At 39.2% G+C, this 18,270-nt stretch overlaps 1 protein-coding gene across 2 annotated transcripts in view; it reads left to right on the top strand.

Annotated features, from left to right (window-relative positions):
• Positions 1–18,270, top strand: part of LOC116687548 (carboxy-terminal domain RNA polymerase II polypeptide A small phosphatase 1) — a 33,399-nt gene that overhangs the window by 11,782 nt on the left and 3,347 nt on the right. The window contains exons 2-4 of one of the 2 annotated variants that reach the window (XM_032513008.1): positions 3,443–3,591; positions 7,899–8,000; positions 17,819–17,875. In XM_032513008.1, the coding sequence (XP_032368899.1) occupies positions 3,443–3,591; positions 7,899–8,000; positions 17,819–17,875 (308 nt within the window). Of the gene's footprint in view, positions 1–3,442; positions 3,592–4,226; positions 7,191–7,898; positions 8,001–17,818; positions 17,876–18,270 lie in introns of those variants that run through there. The other variant, XM_032513007.1, reaches the window with a different exon arrangement.

Here is an 18,270-nt window from a genome sequence, read left to right as displayed (position 1 = left end):
TGCATTAAAGATCAGCCCCCCACTCAGATCAGCTGGTATTCTGTCTATAATGGAGTGCCATGGAAATTTGTAAGTGACCCCAAACTTTTGACCGGTAGTGTCTATCAGCCAATATATCAGAATTCTGGATTTTTAAATGACCAAATATTCAGATCGGTATTGGCTTTAAAAATCCTTTATCGGTCGGGCTCTAGAATGTACTATGTGGTGTGAAGACTATACTTTTGACAATTGTTAAAAGTTTGTTTTAGTAAATATTCCAAGTTGATTGAGAAAAACAAAATTTTGAATTAGCTATATTTCATGTATATATGTTTTGTTTTTTTACTCTGTATTTTCAGATGTTTTGGTTTTATATTTCTGGGTTTGTGTTTTGTATTTAAATTGTACAGCTCTTTCCTTAATTATAATTAGATTGTTAGAATCATTTTATCAGAATGCAGTGATGAAAAAAGGCAGCATTGTTATAAATAATGGTGCTGCAGTGAACAGACTTCAAAAGTAAAAATATCACTTTTGTGTCAATCAGAAGAAATTTAAAATCAATGATAATGCTAGAACATTTGTGCACAGACTCCATTTTCTGTCTGCTAAACAAGACCATTGCCCGTCTGTGCTACTCTGCAATCATTACTCATTTAAACCCTAATCAAGATGACAAGCCCTTGATATCCTGTCTACTGAGGCAACAGATTTATTCCTGTGTGAGCCGCGTCCTAGTGGCTTAGCTGACAGCTCTGACTGCTCATCACCGCTCAGCTAATTTGTCAGGTTTTTTTCATCTTTTGGACACTCATCACTCTGACACCAGTTGATGGGATGTTTGGTACCACTTGTGTGATGTTAAGGGAGATCAAATGAAAATGAAGTCATAAGACCTGTTAAGTGAACACTGTGCTGGTATTCACCGGACTCCATTTCAAAATAATAGCCTTTTTAAATATTACATTGTTGTCCAGCAGCCGGTCATATGATAATTTAGGAGGCAGTTTGGCTTGTATGCTCTGATTAACTTGGCACGCAGGTAACACACCAGTCTTCATTTTGTTTTAATGATAACTAACCTGTCATTTGCTTACCCCTGTTTTGGAATAAAGAAATAACGGGTCAAATGGTAAATGAAGGCTGGGTCTTAGCATGTGGATTTTGTAAGTAACTGTAACAGAATTCAGGGTGGTGTTTTGTTACCTTGCAGGGGTTTTTTTTTCTTCTCAAATGGGAAATCAGTTTGGACGTATTGTTCGGTGACTTGAAAAAGAACCTTGATAAGATCATGGATCGTGATCTACTTGAGAAAAATTGGGACATGTTTTTGCCATGTTACCCATCCCTAGTTCAATGTTAGTCATTATGTTATTTATTTAAGCAAATTCTTGGTATTAGAACAACAAAACATACACTGAAAATGAAACTGATCCAGGATGTTTTCATCTGACTATTTTGGGGCTGAAATGTACACCTATACATACATGGTTATGCAATGTATTTTAACCTTTTGCTGCACAGCTAAAATAACCATCGTCAAGCAATGTACAGAATGACAGAGCACAGTCGGGTCCTGCTGACAGACCAGCCTGAGGGATGCACAGATCAGATATTCTGGATCAGCATTACTTCTAATACTAACATGATAAAATGGTTCCTGAGCCCTGGCCAGATGTGACTGAAACTCCGTTTATACTTGGTATGTGGTCTAATGCGCCCCAGACCACCTCGGTAAGTGGTTTGAGTGATTGGATCGCAATGCATCTTGGTAGTTGTTCAAACTTGTGTTCGCACGGTCCACTTCCAATCGTCCAAGATGCATTTTAAAACCAAGTGTGAACAGGGTCTAAACACAATATACAGTAGGGCTGTGCAATTAATTGAATTTCGGTTTCGGTTTTGGTTTTGGCTCCCAACGATTACCAAAATAGTACAATCGAGTAAAAACGATTATTTTGCCATATTCTGTTTTGTAATTACCTCGTGTGTTCTGAATGGCGCGCGCGCACACACGTCATGCGCACATCCGCCCCCCCGAAGCCAAACGATTTCAGCCTACACGGTCAGGGAGGCAGGTCGCGTGCATGTCACCCGCTGGAATTTAAAAACTCAGCCAGAGTAAAGATGGCAGAAGGAGGGCAGCCGTTTGGTAAGCAAAAAAGGCAAAACCAACTCCATTGTCTGGGAACAGTATTCCAGCTACAAGTTCCTCTTCAGAGAGGGTCTTTAGTACAAGTGGAAACATTGTCACCTGCTTGCATTCATCTCCTAAACCAGATCATGTTAACAGATTGGTGTTTCTGGCTAGAAACATTTAAGAGATTATTTTAGCAACCCTACTAACATGGTGACTTAAATAATTTAGTTGTTTTTAGTTAACTTATTTGCTGTTAATGCTGGGGCCTGATGATGGGCCAGCCTTTTATATTCGTGGATTGAGTTGCTGGAATTTGTTTATATTTTGCCAAAATGTTGCCTACTTGTTTTAAAGAGATTGTGCAAGTAAATACAGGGAATAAATACTTTTATACTTTGATTTGAAATTTATATTTCTTTTAATAGTTCAAAAAGTACAATAAATGTTCAATGTTTTAAGAATTGTTGAAAGGTGTCTTTTTAATAAATGCGTTACGTTTCCAAAGTCATGTGAAATAATCGTGTTACATAATCGTGATTTCAATATTGACCAAAATAATCGTGATTATGATTTTTCCCAAAATCGAGCAGCCCTAATATACAGTATATTATTGGCAGAAATAAAACTGTAATAACACAATAAAACATAAAGAACAATATAATAAACATTAATTAAATCCAAAGAGTGTGCTTATGAGTAGTTTGACTGGTCCCACTTCTTTCATTGATGTTACACACTGAAGAATAATCCTAATCAAATGTCTTGAATCTGAATGACCTGGTAGCCTTCCAGCTCTCTAAAGCTCAGAGACGCCCTGTTTGCTGGACTTACAGCTGCAAAGAGGATGATTGCAACCTGTTGGAAACCACCACACGACCTGTCTATCCGCATGTGAACCCTCTCCTATTTATATGTGGTTTATTTGGAACTCTCCACGGCGCGGATTAATGGTGCCCCGGGGAATACTCTGGACACGCTGCGCAGCATCGCTGACTCTGTGAGGTCCGGACTGTAGCCTTGTGCTACAGCCCGGACATAACTTGCACAGGTGTTCGTTCCCTTGTCTTGTGTCAGTCTGTGTGTGTTTGTTTATGTATCTGTTTTGTATGTGTCTGTTTCTGTGTGTGTTGTTTTGTCTCCCTCCCTCCCATCTTTCCTCTGTTTAATTATTACTGTTTATATATTTGTTTTTTTTGTTGGCCCTGGGATGCATTCTTCGTCTCTACTGGGGAAGAAGAAGTGGAATCTATGCTTCTCTGTCATGTTGATACCATATGAGCATCATACCTTATGTTTCCTCTCTGTCTCGCTCTGTTCCAGGTGCAAATGAAGTTTCCACCTCCAAGAAGCCTCGCCGTAGAGGCCTCCTCGACAGTCTCTTCTGCTGTCTATGTCGCAAAGAATCAGAGCCACCTCCACTAAAAAACAACGCCCCCCTCTTGGTAGAAGAAAATGGGACTCTGTCAAAAGTAAGTTCCCCTCTTAACATCCCTTTGTCACTTTCTTGCGATTATAAACTTTCTGTTCCCCTGATCGTCTTTGAGCAGCATGTGTTCAGCATGATTGACAGCTGGTGAAGCATGAAATATGTTTTAGTGCCTCAAAGCTTTTCATGTTTACAACAGCACTTCTCCTGTGCTGGGAAGTAGTACATCAGTGTTGAAAATCCTCCATGTTAAGACATCTATCAAGATGACTGGGCGTCATGGTGTAAATATTACAGAGACGTGTGACCTGAAGATCACTGCAAAAATCTGCACTGTAGATGTGCCACGAGCAAGGCACATTACATAAATAAATGAGAGCATATGTTCTTTCCTGGATTCATAAGTGATTAATTTTAGACACCAATAATTATCAATTAATGATGAAATGCCATATTAATAAATAGAGAATTCCTGTGTAATGCTGGTTTGAATAAGAAATGTGAATTATTAGGATCTTTATATACTGTATGGTAAGACAATGCCTGATAGTCCATCAATTATTAACCACTATCAACATTTTTGGACAATTGACCATACTTCCTGTGGAAAATATATTCTTGGAAAACAGCATGGTTTTGGCTGTTGTGGCCGAGACGTTCTCAAGTGTCAGTTTCAGATTTATGCCTTAGTTCAGCCTTTTATAGAGATTTGATATTCCAGAAGTTATTTGTCACGTCTTTCCAAGTCCCTAAAATAAATTGCTTGGTGTCTGGGAAAGGGGTGGGTCGAGTCAAGTGCTAGGCTCAGTTTTGGTTGTGACAAACTGTCATATCAACGTGCATGCTGCTCCTGTTGCTGTTACTCTCTCTGGGGGCTGTGCTTGCAGTGACTCCCCTCCCTCCCCCACTCACCAGTCATGTGATTATCCACTTTCAATGGACCCAGTCATTTGGACTTGGACTCTGCATGATCCAGAACTAAAGCATGGAGTAAAAACTTTGAACAAACTAAATCCAGACTAAAATCATTTCCTGATGTATTTGGAAAACTGTGAGCAAGGTAAAGTCTCCGGGGAAGGGCAGCTGTCTACTGAGACCATGCTTGCTGAACAATGCCAGGTTCCCAAATTAACAGAAGCGGACAATTTAACTAGCCCTTCAAAGGGAAGTGCTGAACTTGGCATACAGGTCCTTGTGGAATATACTGAGCAGACTGTTGTCAGCAAAGAAATGGACCCTTCTATCATTTGTGTGGAACATTGCAACATGAATAGAGAGGAGATGGAACCCTGCACATATTGCAATGGACACTCCGAGAGTTTTGAGCAATGCTCAGAAAGCGATGGATTTTTTGAATCTGACCAGAATGCTGATGAGTGTGAGACTTTAGGGTTAAGCCAACCATTTGACGAATGTGCTCAACACTTTGAGTGTTTTAAACCTTGCAAGTCCTCTGAGCACTGTGCTAATCATAGCTTAGCTTCCGAATGTAGTCCTTGCTGTGAACACTGTGCAGAACACCTCCAATTATTTCAGCAATGCAAGCCCTCTGATCAACAGTTTGAGTCTTCTGACTTTGAGCCCGACACATTGGCAGTGAACCATGATGGTTTTGGGCAGTGTGAAATGACTGATTTCATACCTGAATGCACAGACCACCTTGACTTTCTGCAACATTACGAGCCTTGTGATCCGCAGTGTGAGTACTTTGAACCAGACACATCAACAGAGGACTGTAAGCAATGTGAAAGGACTGGTTTCACACCTAATGTCTCTGACTCAGAAGACTTACTGGACTGTGGCACGGAACATTTTGAGTATGATGAATGCACCAATGATGACGATGATGATGATGATTATTATGATGATGATGATAATGATGAGACCTGTCAGCCTGAGCAAGAAGATGAGCACAATGAAGCCGAGCCTATTGACGAAGAGTCCTTCACATTATCAGAGGATGTCAATTCCTCAGATTACGACACACCTGTACATGTTTATTTTGATGACCGTGAAGATGTTTACTTTGCAAGTGAATGCTGTGAGACACACCAGCTCACTGAGGTAAACTCTCCACATGACACATTAAACATGTCCGCGGATCACTGTGAAATGTGTGAAACGGATTACTCTGAAACAAGCCAAGAGTACGATCAACAATGTGCTACTTCAAAGCAGTGTTCTCATAAGACCTCAGAGTTTGGAATGGAAGAAGACGGTTCCTCTGATTGCTCTTCTATTGAAACCAAATCCTTTAAGACTTGTCCTGATGGCAGCATTCCTTCAGACATCTGCTCTGATTCATCTGGGGAATCCCAAAAGACCACTCAAGAATATTCAAGTGATGAGCATACGCACTGGGAATCTTTTGAAGAAGATGACGAAATAGAACAAAGCAGTATTAACGGCAGTAATGAGGATCAAACGATAACCCCTACTGTTAATAGTGTTATTGAGGATCACTTTGATCTATTTGACCGAGCTGACTATTGGGGAAACACGTTTGCACAAAAGCAACGTTACATCTCCTGCTTCGACGGGGGAGATATCCATGACCGCCTGCATCTTGAGGAAGTCCAATCTGAGGCACAGAAGTGTGCCAAAAATGTATACAAATTTAAAGAAATCAAAAAAACAATTGATGTCCTGGAAACCTGTTTGGATGCTCCTGAAGAGGCATGTGAAGATACTTATGAGGAAGATGCAAGTCAGAGAGATGATGCCTCCACTGGGTCTTGTGAGTCAGAGGAACAGGCTGAAGACTGGATTAAAGAATCCGGATCAAGTTTATCAGGGGATGAAGTTTTTGTTGATGAATCAGAAGTCTTTGCCCTTTATGAAGAGAATTGTGAGGAAGATGAGGACACTGCGCTTGACGGCCATGTCACTGAAATCTACAATGAAGAAGAAGCTGAGGTCTGCCTGCCCTCTGGTAATAAGGAGAGTATGAGTGCGCCATGTGCAGATGACATCTCTGTTGAAGGTGATGCTTATGAAGATGAAATCTTTGTTGCTGAGGAATATAAATCTTTTTGTGACAATGCCTCTGCCTTTGGACATTTACAGACAACTATTGTTGTTACTGAGCCTGAAGACAAAGTTTTTATGGCCTGTTCAGAAGTGGAGCCATATTGGTTGCTTGTAGATCACGAGGAAAACGAAGAGATGTGTGTGCCAGGTGTTGAGGAATACTATGTATATCAGATTAAAAGCATTCAGTCATCTGTTAAACAAGCCCTGAATGGATTTATTATGGAAGGAAGATCGTATGATCAGATGATTAATGGGGATGCTTCAAGGAACGAAAGAGAAGATGCTCTTTTATCCCGAAAAGCAGCCGGATTTGAAATTGCTGAAGTTATTGAACTTAGTGAGGATTTTGCCAACTGCTCTGTTGTGGAAAAAACCACCAACCATCAAACTTCGGAATCAGAAGGGGACTGTGTGTTAGGTGAAAAAGCAAGAGAAATAAAACCTGCTTTAGATATTATTCACAGTGTTATCACACAACTTACACCACATGAGGCAAGAACTGAGGAAAACAAGGCCTCCGAAAGTACGGATTCAGACGAGGATGAGTGGAGTGACGAGATATCCACTGAGCTTTGTGAATGCGAGTACTGCATTCCACCAATAGAGGAGGTATAATACGTCTTTGCACCTTAGCTTTGAAGTGCTGGAGTAGATTAAAATTTAGGTTTTAGAGCTGTGGGAGAAACCATAAATTATGCCAGAATCAGGGAAAATCTGTCATCAATGTGCTGTTGGTCTATTTTTAAATCATTAAGACTGTACCAGCAACTGTGGAAAAGGTTACAAGAGATCTCAGCTTAGCAGACTGTGTGGTATGTGTGTCAAACTCCATTATCCTCATGTGGCATTTCACTCTACACGGACAAACACATACATCAGTGTTAGAGACAGCAAATCTGCTCACGCCAGCTTGTTTTTAGCATCAGAATCACATTAACAAACACCGATCTCCAGCCACTTGTTGAAGGACGGGCCACAGTATGGTGATATTTACATGCTCCGTCAACGGGGCAACAGCTGTAGCATCCAAGGTTTCCTGTAACCCCTCACACAAACACCACCACACACTTCAGTCTCTTAATTAACAAGAAACACACAAAGAATGTGCCGTAAGTCCTAAACCTACAAATTGGGATGGTATTTATTTTTATTATTTTTTTATATATATATATATATATATATATAGTGTGTGTGTGGATAAATATACTGTATTTATATTTAAAGTAATTCCTTATTTTTCATTGCTGCTCATGTTGGGGGCTTGAAGGCTCAATTAAAATAAATGTGGTAAGCAAGGAGCACTCTTTTTGTCTTCAGGTTCCAGCAAAACCGCTGCTTCCCCGGATGAAATCGACTGATGCAGGAAAGATCTGCGTGGTCATTGATTTAGATGAAACACTAGTGCATAGTTCGTTTAAGGTAAGCTGGCCTATGTGACCTTCTTTTTCTCGTAACTATACACTCTCCTGGGAAAGTTGACAGATGAACAACCACTAGCAGACACTTATTCAAAAGAGATCATTAAATGGATCAGCATATCAAAAACAAATAAATAACAAATATTACATATATCCAGATGGGTATAGCTTAATTCAAAGTATTCTGATGGTATAAGCTTTTGTTTGTGGAAAAATGAGACGGAAAAAACATAATCAGTTTAAGTGCTCATTTCGTCCGTTCATCTTGGTGTCCCAGGGTTAGATCCATGTGGGTGGAACCATGCAATGTTCTCTACGTTTGAAGGTTTTTCCATGTTTTAAATTTTTTTTTCAAAGGTATAAAAAAAAAAAAACTGTCATAAATGCAGAGTATGACAACTTATGACCTTTTGTATAGAGCTGACACAAGCTTATCACTGCATACATTGTTCATGGGCATAGTGCTGGTTTGTGCCTGTTGAGTGTGGTTTCTACCCCGTTCAACACTAAAACACACTTACTACAGCAGTAATATATGTGTGTGTGTGTGTGTGTGTGTGTGTGTGTGTATATGTATATATATATACTTTGTGTGTGTGTGTATATAAAATGTTTTTTTTAACATATGATTGTACTGAAAAAAACAAATTCATATTATTCAATTTGTTAATTAGTCAGCTTTAGAGATGCTGGTAGGTTATAAACCAAGAATCAGTTTTTGCTTTGAGTTGATGCCGTCATCGTCATCCAGAACTTAAAGTACCTAAAGTAGTTTTGGCACTGAGATGTTCATGGACTCATTGGAGTAAAAAATAGATCTCACTGAAACCATATTAGACTAAATTTGTGGAATTTAGTGAGTAACACTGACATGATTTAAGAAGGTGTGGCTGTTTTTGTTTTTATGTATTGAAATCTGCTGGCACTTTTAATGCCAAGATCTAACAAAAGGCCATTTATCGACACTGTACTGATGTGATAGAAGGTGTCTTTACAGCTAAAAAGTCCAATTGGAAAAATTTGTTAATGGATATACACTGTGGCATGCTGGGTAACTATACTTGTTTTAGAGATGAAGCAGTCACTGAAAAATCTTTTTTACAAATGCTTTATTTAGAAAACAATTTGTACATTTTTTATATTAAAAAAAAAAAAAAAAAAGTAAAATACTCACTTTCATCCAAGTTACTTTACTCTTTTTCCGTTGGTTTAATTTATACTAAATGGCTTCTTTATAGAATTTGGCTTTTAATTACTTCAAGTCATCAAAGACGTCAGGTATTAGAACAGCTAGGACCGTCTCATTAGGGTGGCGGCTTCCATGCTGACTGTTAAAACAAATCTACTTGCCAAGGCAAAAATAGGATTACCACTACATCATTATGCATATTTTTAGGTGGCACATTACTTATTTTTACCGTAAACGACTTAGCTCATGTGCCACCTAAACATGAACCCTTTATTTTATGGGTGCTCTTGTTTCACGATGCAGAACCCTCCTGCACCCTAAAACCCAAGTAAGCTATAAAGATAACTAGAACTGCAAGCAGATGGGAATGGGGTCCTAGCCCCAGGCGCATGTCATCCCCATGCGAACCACGGAGCTCGCCAAAGCAGAACCCAAAGCAGGTCGGCGAGGCAAACGCCAGGAAAAAATGTGAGCTGGAACGTCTGAAGTAAATTGAAATTGCAAATTTACTTAAATTGGTACCAACCCTCGGAGTGGCAGGAAGGACAATAATCTAAAGTTCTGCATTGATACCAGTTACTGTGACAGAGAAATTGCAATTACAAATTTCCTATTTACATTCATTGTGTTATTGGGCAAAATGCCTCTCTAAATAATAGCGGCCCCTAATGGCCGACCTTTGCCAGATTTGGTGCAGAGCCTTAGAGTGGCATTTCTAACAGCAATCTAAGGTTTTGCATTGATAGCGATCACTTTGGCCGCAATATGCAAAAATTTGTTTTTGTAGCTAGCTACCCAAATTTGGTTGTACGTAATATCCACACAGGGCTTGAAATTTACTTTTTGTTAAGTACAGTTACTTTTCACTTGCCGGTGTAAATAAGTCTCTTGTCCGGGTAATGATTTTACATTTTTTTTTTTTTTATTATTTTTTTTTTTTTTTTACATTCTATTTTTTTTTGTGTGTTTTGCTAATGCAGAATATGAACAAACCGTTGAAAGTATCAAAACACTATCAGCATTTATACAATTCAGTTGAAACAGTAGAAACCAACGTGTCCCAAGAATAGATTTCCCCCTTCAACAAGAAAAAAGGATCTCCAGACAACATAATACAAAGTAATACTTTGCACGCCGGTGTGCAGTGTATCACCAGAGGTAGTAGGGACTTGAACTTAAACTGTATCTAAAATAATTCTGTAGACATAACAATGGATTCTGCAAGTAAATGTTGGTGTTAACGTTTTATTTATTTTTTTCAATTTTACTTTCTACCTGGCAGAGGCTGATTTACCAAGGGATCCTTTAAAAGGTGTAGGTACTTTACAGTTGATTATTAGCTAATATTTAATCCGGAAAATCCTTAAAGATCACGCAGTTCCAGCTTTCAATGGCTCCGTTTGCTTCTGGATAATACAAAGACACTTTCCTGTGGGTAATGTCCCTCACTGCCAGGAATTCTGCAAACTCGCTTAATGTAAACTGTGTCTCATTATCACTAATGAGTTCTGTGGGGTTGCCAAAGCGGGCAAATACAGTAGACAGGAAGGTGGTGATAGCTGTGGTTGTGATGGAGTGTGTAAAAGCCACCTCCGGCCACTTTGTTTAATAGTCAGTCAGTGTCACCGCAAAGCGGCAGTCCCAGTTTGCTGACTCGAACGGTCCGACAATGTCAGTTCCAACTTTCTGCCATGGGCCGTCTGACAGTGGAAGTGGCTGAAGTGGGGCAGCATGCGTCTTAGCACTTTTATCATTCATCTGGCAGGTCACATATGCACTAACGCTTACCTGCTCCCACATGTCAATGCAGGGCCGCCAGTACAATTCTCACAGCCTCTGCTTGGTGCGTACAACATCCTGGTGAGTTTCATGTGGCAGATCTACCAGCTGTTTTCTCGGGGCCACAGGCACCAGCCCTCGGTGAGGGCCCCTGTATATTGTCACATCTTGGACTGAGAGTTTATCTCTAGTAGCAAAGGAGAGTTGGAGCACTGCAGGTAGAGACTTTGCGGTTTTAGGCCACTCCTTTTTCACCTGTGCCCTGATGACAGTAAGCTCTGGGCACTCTTGACATGCCACGGTGAAGTCCTTCACTGAGAGAGCGTTCAGTTCTGTGTCCAGCAGAGCTACAAGCTCAGGCTCCGTCACTGGCTCTGCATTCTCTTCTGATGGGAGAGGCAAACGGGAGATAGAGTCAGCAGCATAGTTTTGTGCTCCTGCATGATACACCACGTTGTACGTGAAGCACAGGAGTCTGGCTGACCCACGGACAATACGCGTTCTCGCGTGCGTAAGTCCTTTTGTGTGTTACAGTGTGGTCAGGGCTTGGTGATCTGTACGCAGTGTAAATCTTGTCCCCCATAAGAAAGTCCTCCGATTTCCCGCTGCCCACACACAGGCTAACTCCTCCTTTACTACAATGGAGTATTTCCGTTCAGCAGGGGTACGTGAACACAATTGTAAAAAGGCTGGGGACGGATAGCGCTGAGCTAATTACAATGCAAGTCTTGTCATCAGACCATGTCAAAGCTTGACTTGGCTGCTGCCGTCCACTGAAATGTGTCGTCATGCAGGCATTCTCTCATGGGTTCAAACAGAGATGCATAGTTTTGCACAAATTTTGCATATCATGCTGTGAGCCCCAGGAATGAGCGCAGTTGGTGGCGTCACTAGACACTGGAGCTGCTGTAATTGCCTTGAGGTGATCTTTGTCTGGCAGCAAACCCTGGCCTGAGATGGTGTGTCCAAGAAACCGTAAGCTGGTCTGGTTGAAGTGGCATTTTTCATTGTTGAGCTGGAGGCCGGCTTTCTTTAGCGCAGCAAGCACCGTCTGCAGATTACAGTCATGCTCCTTCTTTTCTGTGTCATAGACTGACATTATCCAGATAGTTCTGGACCCCCTTGAGGTCTTTTAGCACAAGAGACATCATTTTGGAGAACTCCCTCAGGGCTGAACCCAGTCCATATGGAACCCGACCAAACCTGAAAGCCCTTTTGTGAGTTATAAATGCAGTCATGTCTCTGCTTTCTTCTGCAAGTAATACCTGATGATAAGCATTTGCCAAATCAATGGTGGAGAACACAGTAGCTCCACGCATTTTCAAGAATAGGTCATCCATATGGAGAAGTGGGTGACTCTCCACCACTACAGCCTTGTTTGGTTTGCGTAAGTCCACGCACACTCACTGCACCATTCTTTCGTTGTGTGACAACGATGGTTGATACCCATGGGGATGCGTCAAACCTCTCTATCACATCCATTTGTAGCAATCTCCAATTCAGCAGAGACAGCTTGTTTAACAGAGAGTCTCCGCAGCTTTTGTTGGACAGGCTGGACGTCTTCCCTGACTTTTACACAGTGAATGAAACCTTTAGCAAGACCTAGCTTCTCCCCAATCCAGCTTTAATCTCTCTGGTCTCTTTTACTGGAACCACAGGTGAGGACACAATATTGTTGTCAATAGAAAGTCTTAGTACCCTGAATAAGTCCATTCCCAACAAAGCTGTGCCTGTCTTCACAATATACAGTGTAGCTGGTACTGTAGTGGTTGCATACCGCACTTTGGCTGACAGGCAACCCAGCGCTAGAACATCAGTTTTTGGTGTAAGTCACTAACTTTTCTTCTGGCTCATTAAGCGGCACACCACTGGAGTGCGCTCTGTAGAAGTGCTCAGGCATGACTGGCACAGCAAATCCCTGATCCGCTAGTAGTGGACTTAAGAGGAGGAACATATGTATTTTATTTAAGAAAAAGAAGAAAAAAAAGCTCCACAGTACGAAAGGTTGACTTGGCATTTATGGTCACTTTTCACGTGATTTTGTCCTCTGGTTGACCATTTTCTATCATCTGCACTGTATTAATTTCCAGACTAACCACTTTGCCTACTTTGGCTGTGTTTTGCTTGGACTACACACACGGGAAAAGTGTCCGATCTTATTGCAATTTCGGCAAGTCCCTTTCCTTGCAGGGCAACCTTGAGGGATTGCCAGGTGAGCTGGCGATCCACATCTAAAACAACTTTGGTCCTGTTTCAGTGTTGCTGCAGGCTCGGTGGAGTAGTTGCTCTTTGCTCTGGTTCTGAATGGAAGTGTTGGTCTCACCTTCACCACGTGCACTGCAGCATGATGTTCTGAAGCTAGAGACTGTGCATGCCCGATGGCTGCTTCCACTTGACCCGCCAACTTTACTGCTGTCTCCAGAGTGAGATTTGCATTTTTTTTTGCATTTTCAAGTGTCTTTCACATAATTTTATGCACCTAGCATGCTCAATCAGTTGGTCCCATATCATTTCATCTGTGTATCCAGCATATAAGCACATTGTAGCTAGCTCACGTAGCGTGCCCTAACACTTAGCTACAGTCTCATGTGGTCTTTGTATTTTATTGTGGCCTCCTGCAGGTGGGATGGAAAATCTTTTGATAACTTTTGATCTTAAGATAAGAGTCTACTTGCACATTTTTGTGCAGATGACCCCTAAACATGCATTGGTTCTGTTGCCTTTAACATCTGATTAGAAGCATCACACACACACACACACACACACACACACACACACACACACACACACACACACACACACACACACACACACACACACACACACACAAACAAACAAACAAACAAACAAACAAACAAACAAACAAACACACACAAATGAATAATTATTGAATTTGATGATGAGTTTGGGAGAAGAGGGGGTCTTATTTTTATTTTTGTTTTATTTCTGTCAGGGTAAAATATTCTAAATAAATAACATAATGTTCTAAGTAAATAGGTTTGGAATTATTTTTACAGCTCAAATCATTTTTTCGTAATTGCAGAGTTTTAGATTGTTCCTTCAAGTAACTAGCTTCTTTTTGAGCAGTTTGATACCTTTTAAGGTAGCATTTAGTGAACAAAGTAGTCAACGGCAAAAGCCCAGGCTCCTATGTCAAGACAAATCATGCAATGAGTACCATGTGGTGTTTAGTCCTTCTCAGGTCACACACTGTCCTAAAGGATGTCACTGGATATTGCAACTGGCTATGTGTAAACAGGGTCAGACTCTGTTAACTTCATGTTTAACACAAGGTGAATAATTAAACCTATTTTTACTTTGACACACATATTAAAAAAAGCATTATAGGTAACTGTTTTGGAATTGGTTGAAAGTGAAGAGAAAAGCCAGCGTATTACTAATTCTTCAACTTTTTAGAATGTATAATATCACATTTGACCTGAAATCAAAAAACTGGATGCAATTAAACAAATGCACAAAAATTAACATGAAGGTGTAGAACTACTGAGTAGTCAATTATTAATATTACCCTTAAAGGGATAGTTCCCCAAAATAAAAAAAAAAACGTTTTTCTTCTTACCTGTGGTGGTATTCATGGATATAGATTGTTTTGGTGTGCCCAGTGTTGGAGATCTTGGCTGTAGAGATGTCTGCCTTCTCTCCAATATAATGGAACTAGTTGGCACTCGGCTCAAACAGCAATGTGTCTTTCTAGAAATCATGACTTGGTTACTCAAGATAATCCAAGGTTGTGAGCAGTTTCATGAAGGACATATTTTCTTTCTACCAAACTACACCCGTCAACTGTATTGATACGGTCAACGGTGAAAAGTGCCATGTAGTTCCATTATATTAGATAGAAGGCAGAAATCTCTACGGCCCATATCTCCAACACTGGGCAACCCACACCAAAACAATCAAGATGGATAAATCGCACTACGAGTCGAGGAAAAATAAGTATTTTGATGTGTGGGAAAATTGTCCTTTTTAACTCATCCCAACTTATTCAAACCCTGTGTGGTTCTGTAGCAGGTTAGCCAGACAACCACATTTTAAAGGTGACCCAGTTTCCTTTTAAAAGTTTAAGATTACCCATTTTGAGTGGTTAAGGAAATAAAGGCTCCATTTCTATGAGAAGCAAGCCGGTCACATTACCAATACCACTTTCCAGTAAAAAGAGACCAAATATGTCACTTGATATTATATTTGTATAGCCTATATTGTAACCATACAACCATATTGTAACCATTCAGAAATGTAACCACACCATAAAACTAAACATACGCAATTTGAAAATTAGACACCAGGCCCTGTGCCTTGTCATGTAAATTTTGTCATGATAAAGTATAGGGGTGTGAATCTTTACTGGTCTCGCAATGGATTTCCATTATCCTGTCAACAAGTCAAAGCGATTCCATATGCGTCACCACAATATTATATGAATTGCTACACATGGTTTTCACATTTGTATGTGAAAAACTGTGTGTGTGTGGTGTGGTGGTGTTGTGTGTGGTGGTGTGTGTGTGTGTGTGTGTATATATATATATTATATATAATATATATATATATGTATAGTATAGTACAATATATATATGGATATATGTGTATGTATAGTGTATATATAATATATATGTTTATTATGTGTGTGTGTGTATATATATGTAGTATGTGTATAGGTATATATGGATAATATATGTATGATGTATGTATAGATTATAGTATATATTGTATGTATGTATATATGTATGTATATGTATGTATATATATGTATGTATGTATGTATGTATGGTATGTATATATAGTATTAATGTATGTATATATATATATGTGTATATATATATGTATGTGTGTATGGATATATATATATATATATGCGTGTATATATAATATTTATATATATGTGGTGTGTGTGTATATATATGTGGTTGTGTGTTGGTGTGTGTGTGTGTGTGTGTGTGTGTGTGTGGTGTGTGTGTGTGTGTGGTGTGTGTGTGTGTGTGTGTGGGTGTGTGTGTGTGTGTGTGTGGTTGTATGTATGTATGTATGTATGTATGTATGTATGTATGTAGTATGTAGTATGTATGTATGTATGTATGTATGATGTATGTATACATCACCCGTTTTTATTGCATCTGCTCCTAAAGAAGAGACTTCCTGAATGTAGCGGCGTCTCAACACAGCAGACAAATGGCAAAAACAAAAAAATGCAGCAACCGTAAAATCATCAAGTAACATCAGTAGGCAATAATCATTTACGGTCTGTCACTGCATCCATGCAGAATCATCTACGTTGGCATCACGATGCATTGATGCAATGAGTAATTTTAACACCCCTAATAAAGAATCATAATCTCATATAGTTCAGTACTGCTTTTGAATGGTGTCATTATAGGCCAATAAGCAAATACGGAAAATAGGATATAGTTTTAAACCTTTGGTAATAGATCATTCGACAAATCAATGACAAGTATCAGGACACATGCAACTAGATAAGAAAATGTAAGATACTAATTGAACAGACGGTTTTAACTGACATACCTGGAAGTATTTTTCTTGTATATTTTTGGTTAAGATAGAGGATGTATAATTTAAAAAAGAGTTAGGGGATAAAAAGAAGAGTGGTTCAGCGAACATATTCACACAATGATGCAAAGAGATCAAAACCAGAACTAAAATGACTGTGAATACTGGATTTGCATTCATACTGATGGTACTGAAAATGAGCCTTAGTTCAAGTTCTATTGATTCAATTTTGCTGTCCAAAAAAAAAAAAGAAACAAAAATATGAATTAATCAATAATCATTTAGATAAATTAATTTTTCATATGCAAAACACTTAAACCAGGACAGAACATAAACCAGCATGTAGCATTGTGAAAAATACTGTGCATTAATTCTCAAAGCATACACACACTTTCTGTTCCTGTTCGGTCTCACTTGCATTACCTCATAGTATATGTTTAGGCTGTAATGCCTTATATAGAAAATGCGAGTGATACTAACATTTGAGAAGCATATTTCAGATATGAGTATACTGCCTAAATAAATCAGAAAAGTTATGACCCTTATCACTTTCTGTAGCGCCCATATTTCCGTGATGGAAGTGACAGGAGTTATTTACAGTATTGTGTTATTTAAAAGACGCTGAGGCGGCATCTTTGTGTCTGTGTGTCTGACACATCCTCACTTCAGATTTGTTGCAATCACTCACATCTCCCTGGAAAACAGGTCTGGGCAATATGGCCAAAATCAATTTACCCATACATCTAAGTTATTATAAAGTTATTTGCTGTGTGGTTAAATTGTCCTTTTTAACTCATCCCAATTCATTCAAACCCTGTGTGGTTCTGTAGCAGGTTAGCCAGACAACCACATTTTAAAGGTGACCCAGTTTCCTTTTAAAAGTTTAAGATTACCCATTTAGAGTGGTTAAGGAAATAAAGGCTCCATTTCTATGAGAAGCAAGCCGGTCACATTACCAATACCACTTTCCAGTAGAAATAGACCAAATATTTGGATTAATTAATAATCTGTAATTTCATATTTTAATAACAATATACTGTTTTCTAATCATTTAATATGTATATAGATAAATAAATACATGAAATAATCACAAGGCAAAGCGTATTTTTGTATACTCTATGTATAAATACTTGGCAAATGAAAAGGACTGAGTATTTTCTCATTATATATATAAAAATATGTACAATAGACAAGTTGCATAACATTTTGATGATATACTGTACATCTTCATAATGCCCAGCCCGAATGGTAAAGTGTAGATTTCCTTTGAAGATAAAATGAAATTATTCTTTTTCTGTTTTTAACACTTCTACTCCTTTTTTCAACAGCCAGTGAACAATGCGGATTTTATCATTCCAGTGGAAATTGATGGAACAGTTCACCAGGTAGGCACTTGATATGCTTAAGTGACCATTTGCTACATCACCACAGTGTTAAAAGCAGCCATCATGGAAGTTTCTACAAGCTTGATAGACTTCATGATAAAAGCCCCAAAGATGCGTGTAAACAATTGTGCAAGCAGGATTAATACATTGATCCATTTTTTGTGTGCCCATTATTGTACTGTATGTAGCACCCACCACTAACCACAGTCTGTGCTATTACCCATCAGATCTGAACGGAACGGTGCTTTATGAACCAAGGTTGTTACAGTACCTTATATACAATACTTGTATAAAAAACTATTTTACAATTCAAATTTTGATATTGAATTCAGTTGTAGATTACAAGGGAGTACAACATGTACACCATGCCATTCATTTTCTATTCTTAAAGTTAA

This window comes from Etheostoma spectabile, chromosome 4, assembly GCF_008692095.1.
Source record: "Etheostoma spectabile isolate EspeVRDwgs_2016 chromosome 4, UIUC_Espe_1.0, whole genome shotgun sequence".
Lineage (NCBI taxonomy): Eukaryota > Metazoa > Chordata > Actinopteri > Perciformes > Percidae > Etheostoma > Etheostoma spectabile.
The sequence above is the reverse complement of the archived record's forward strand: the minus strand, read 5'-3'. Positions and strand labels throughout refer to the sequence as shown.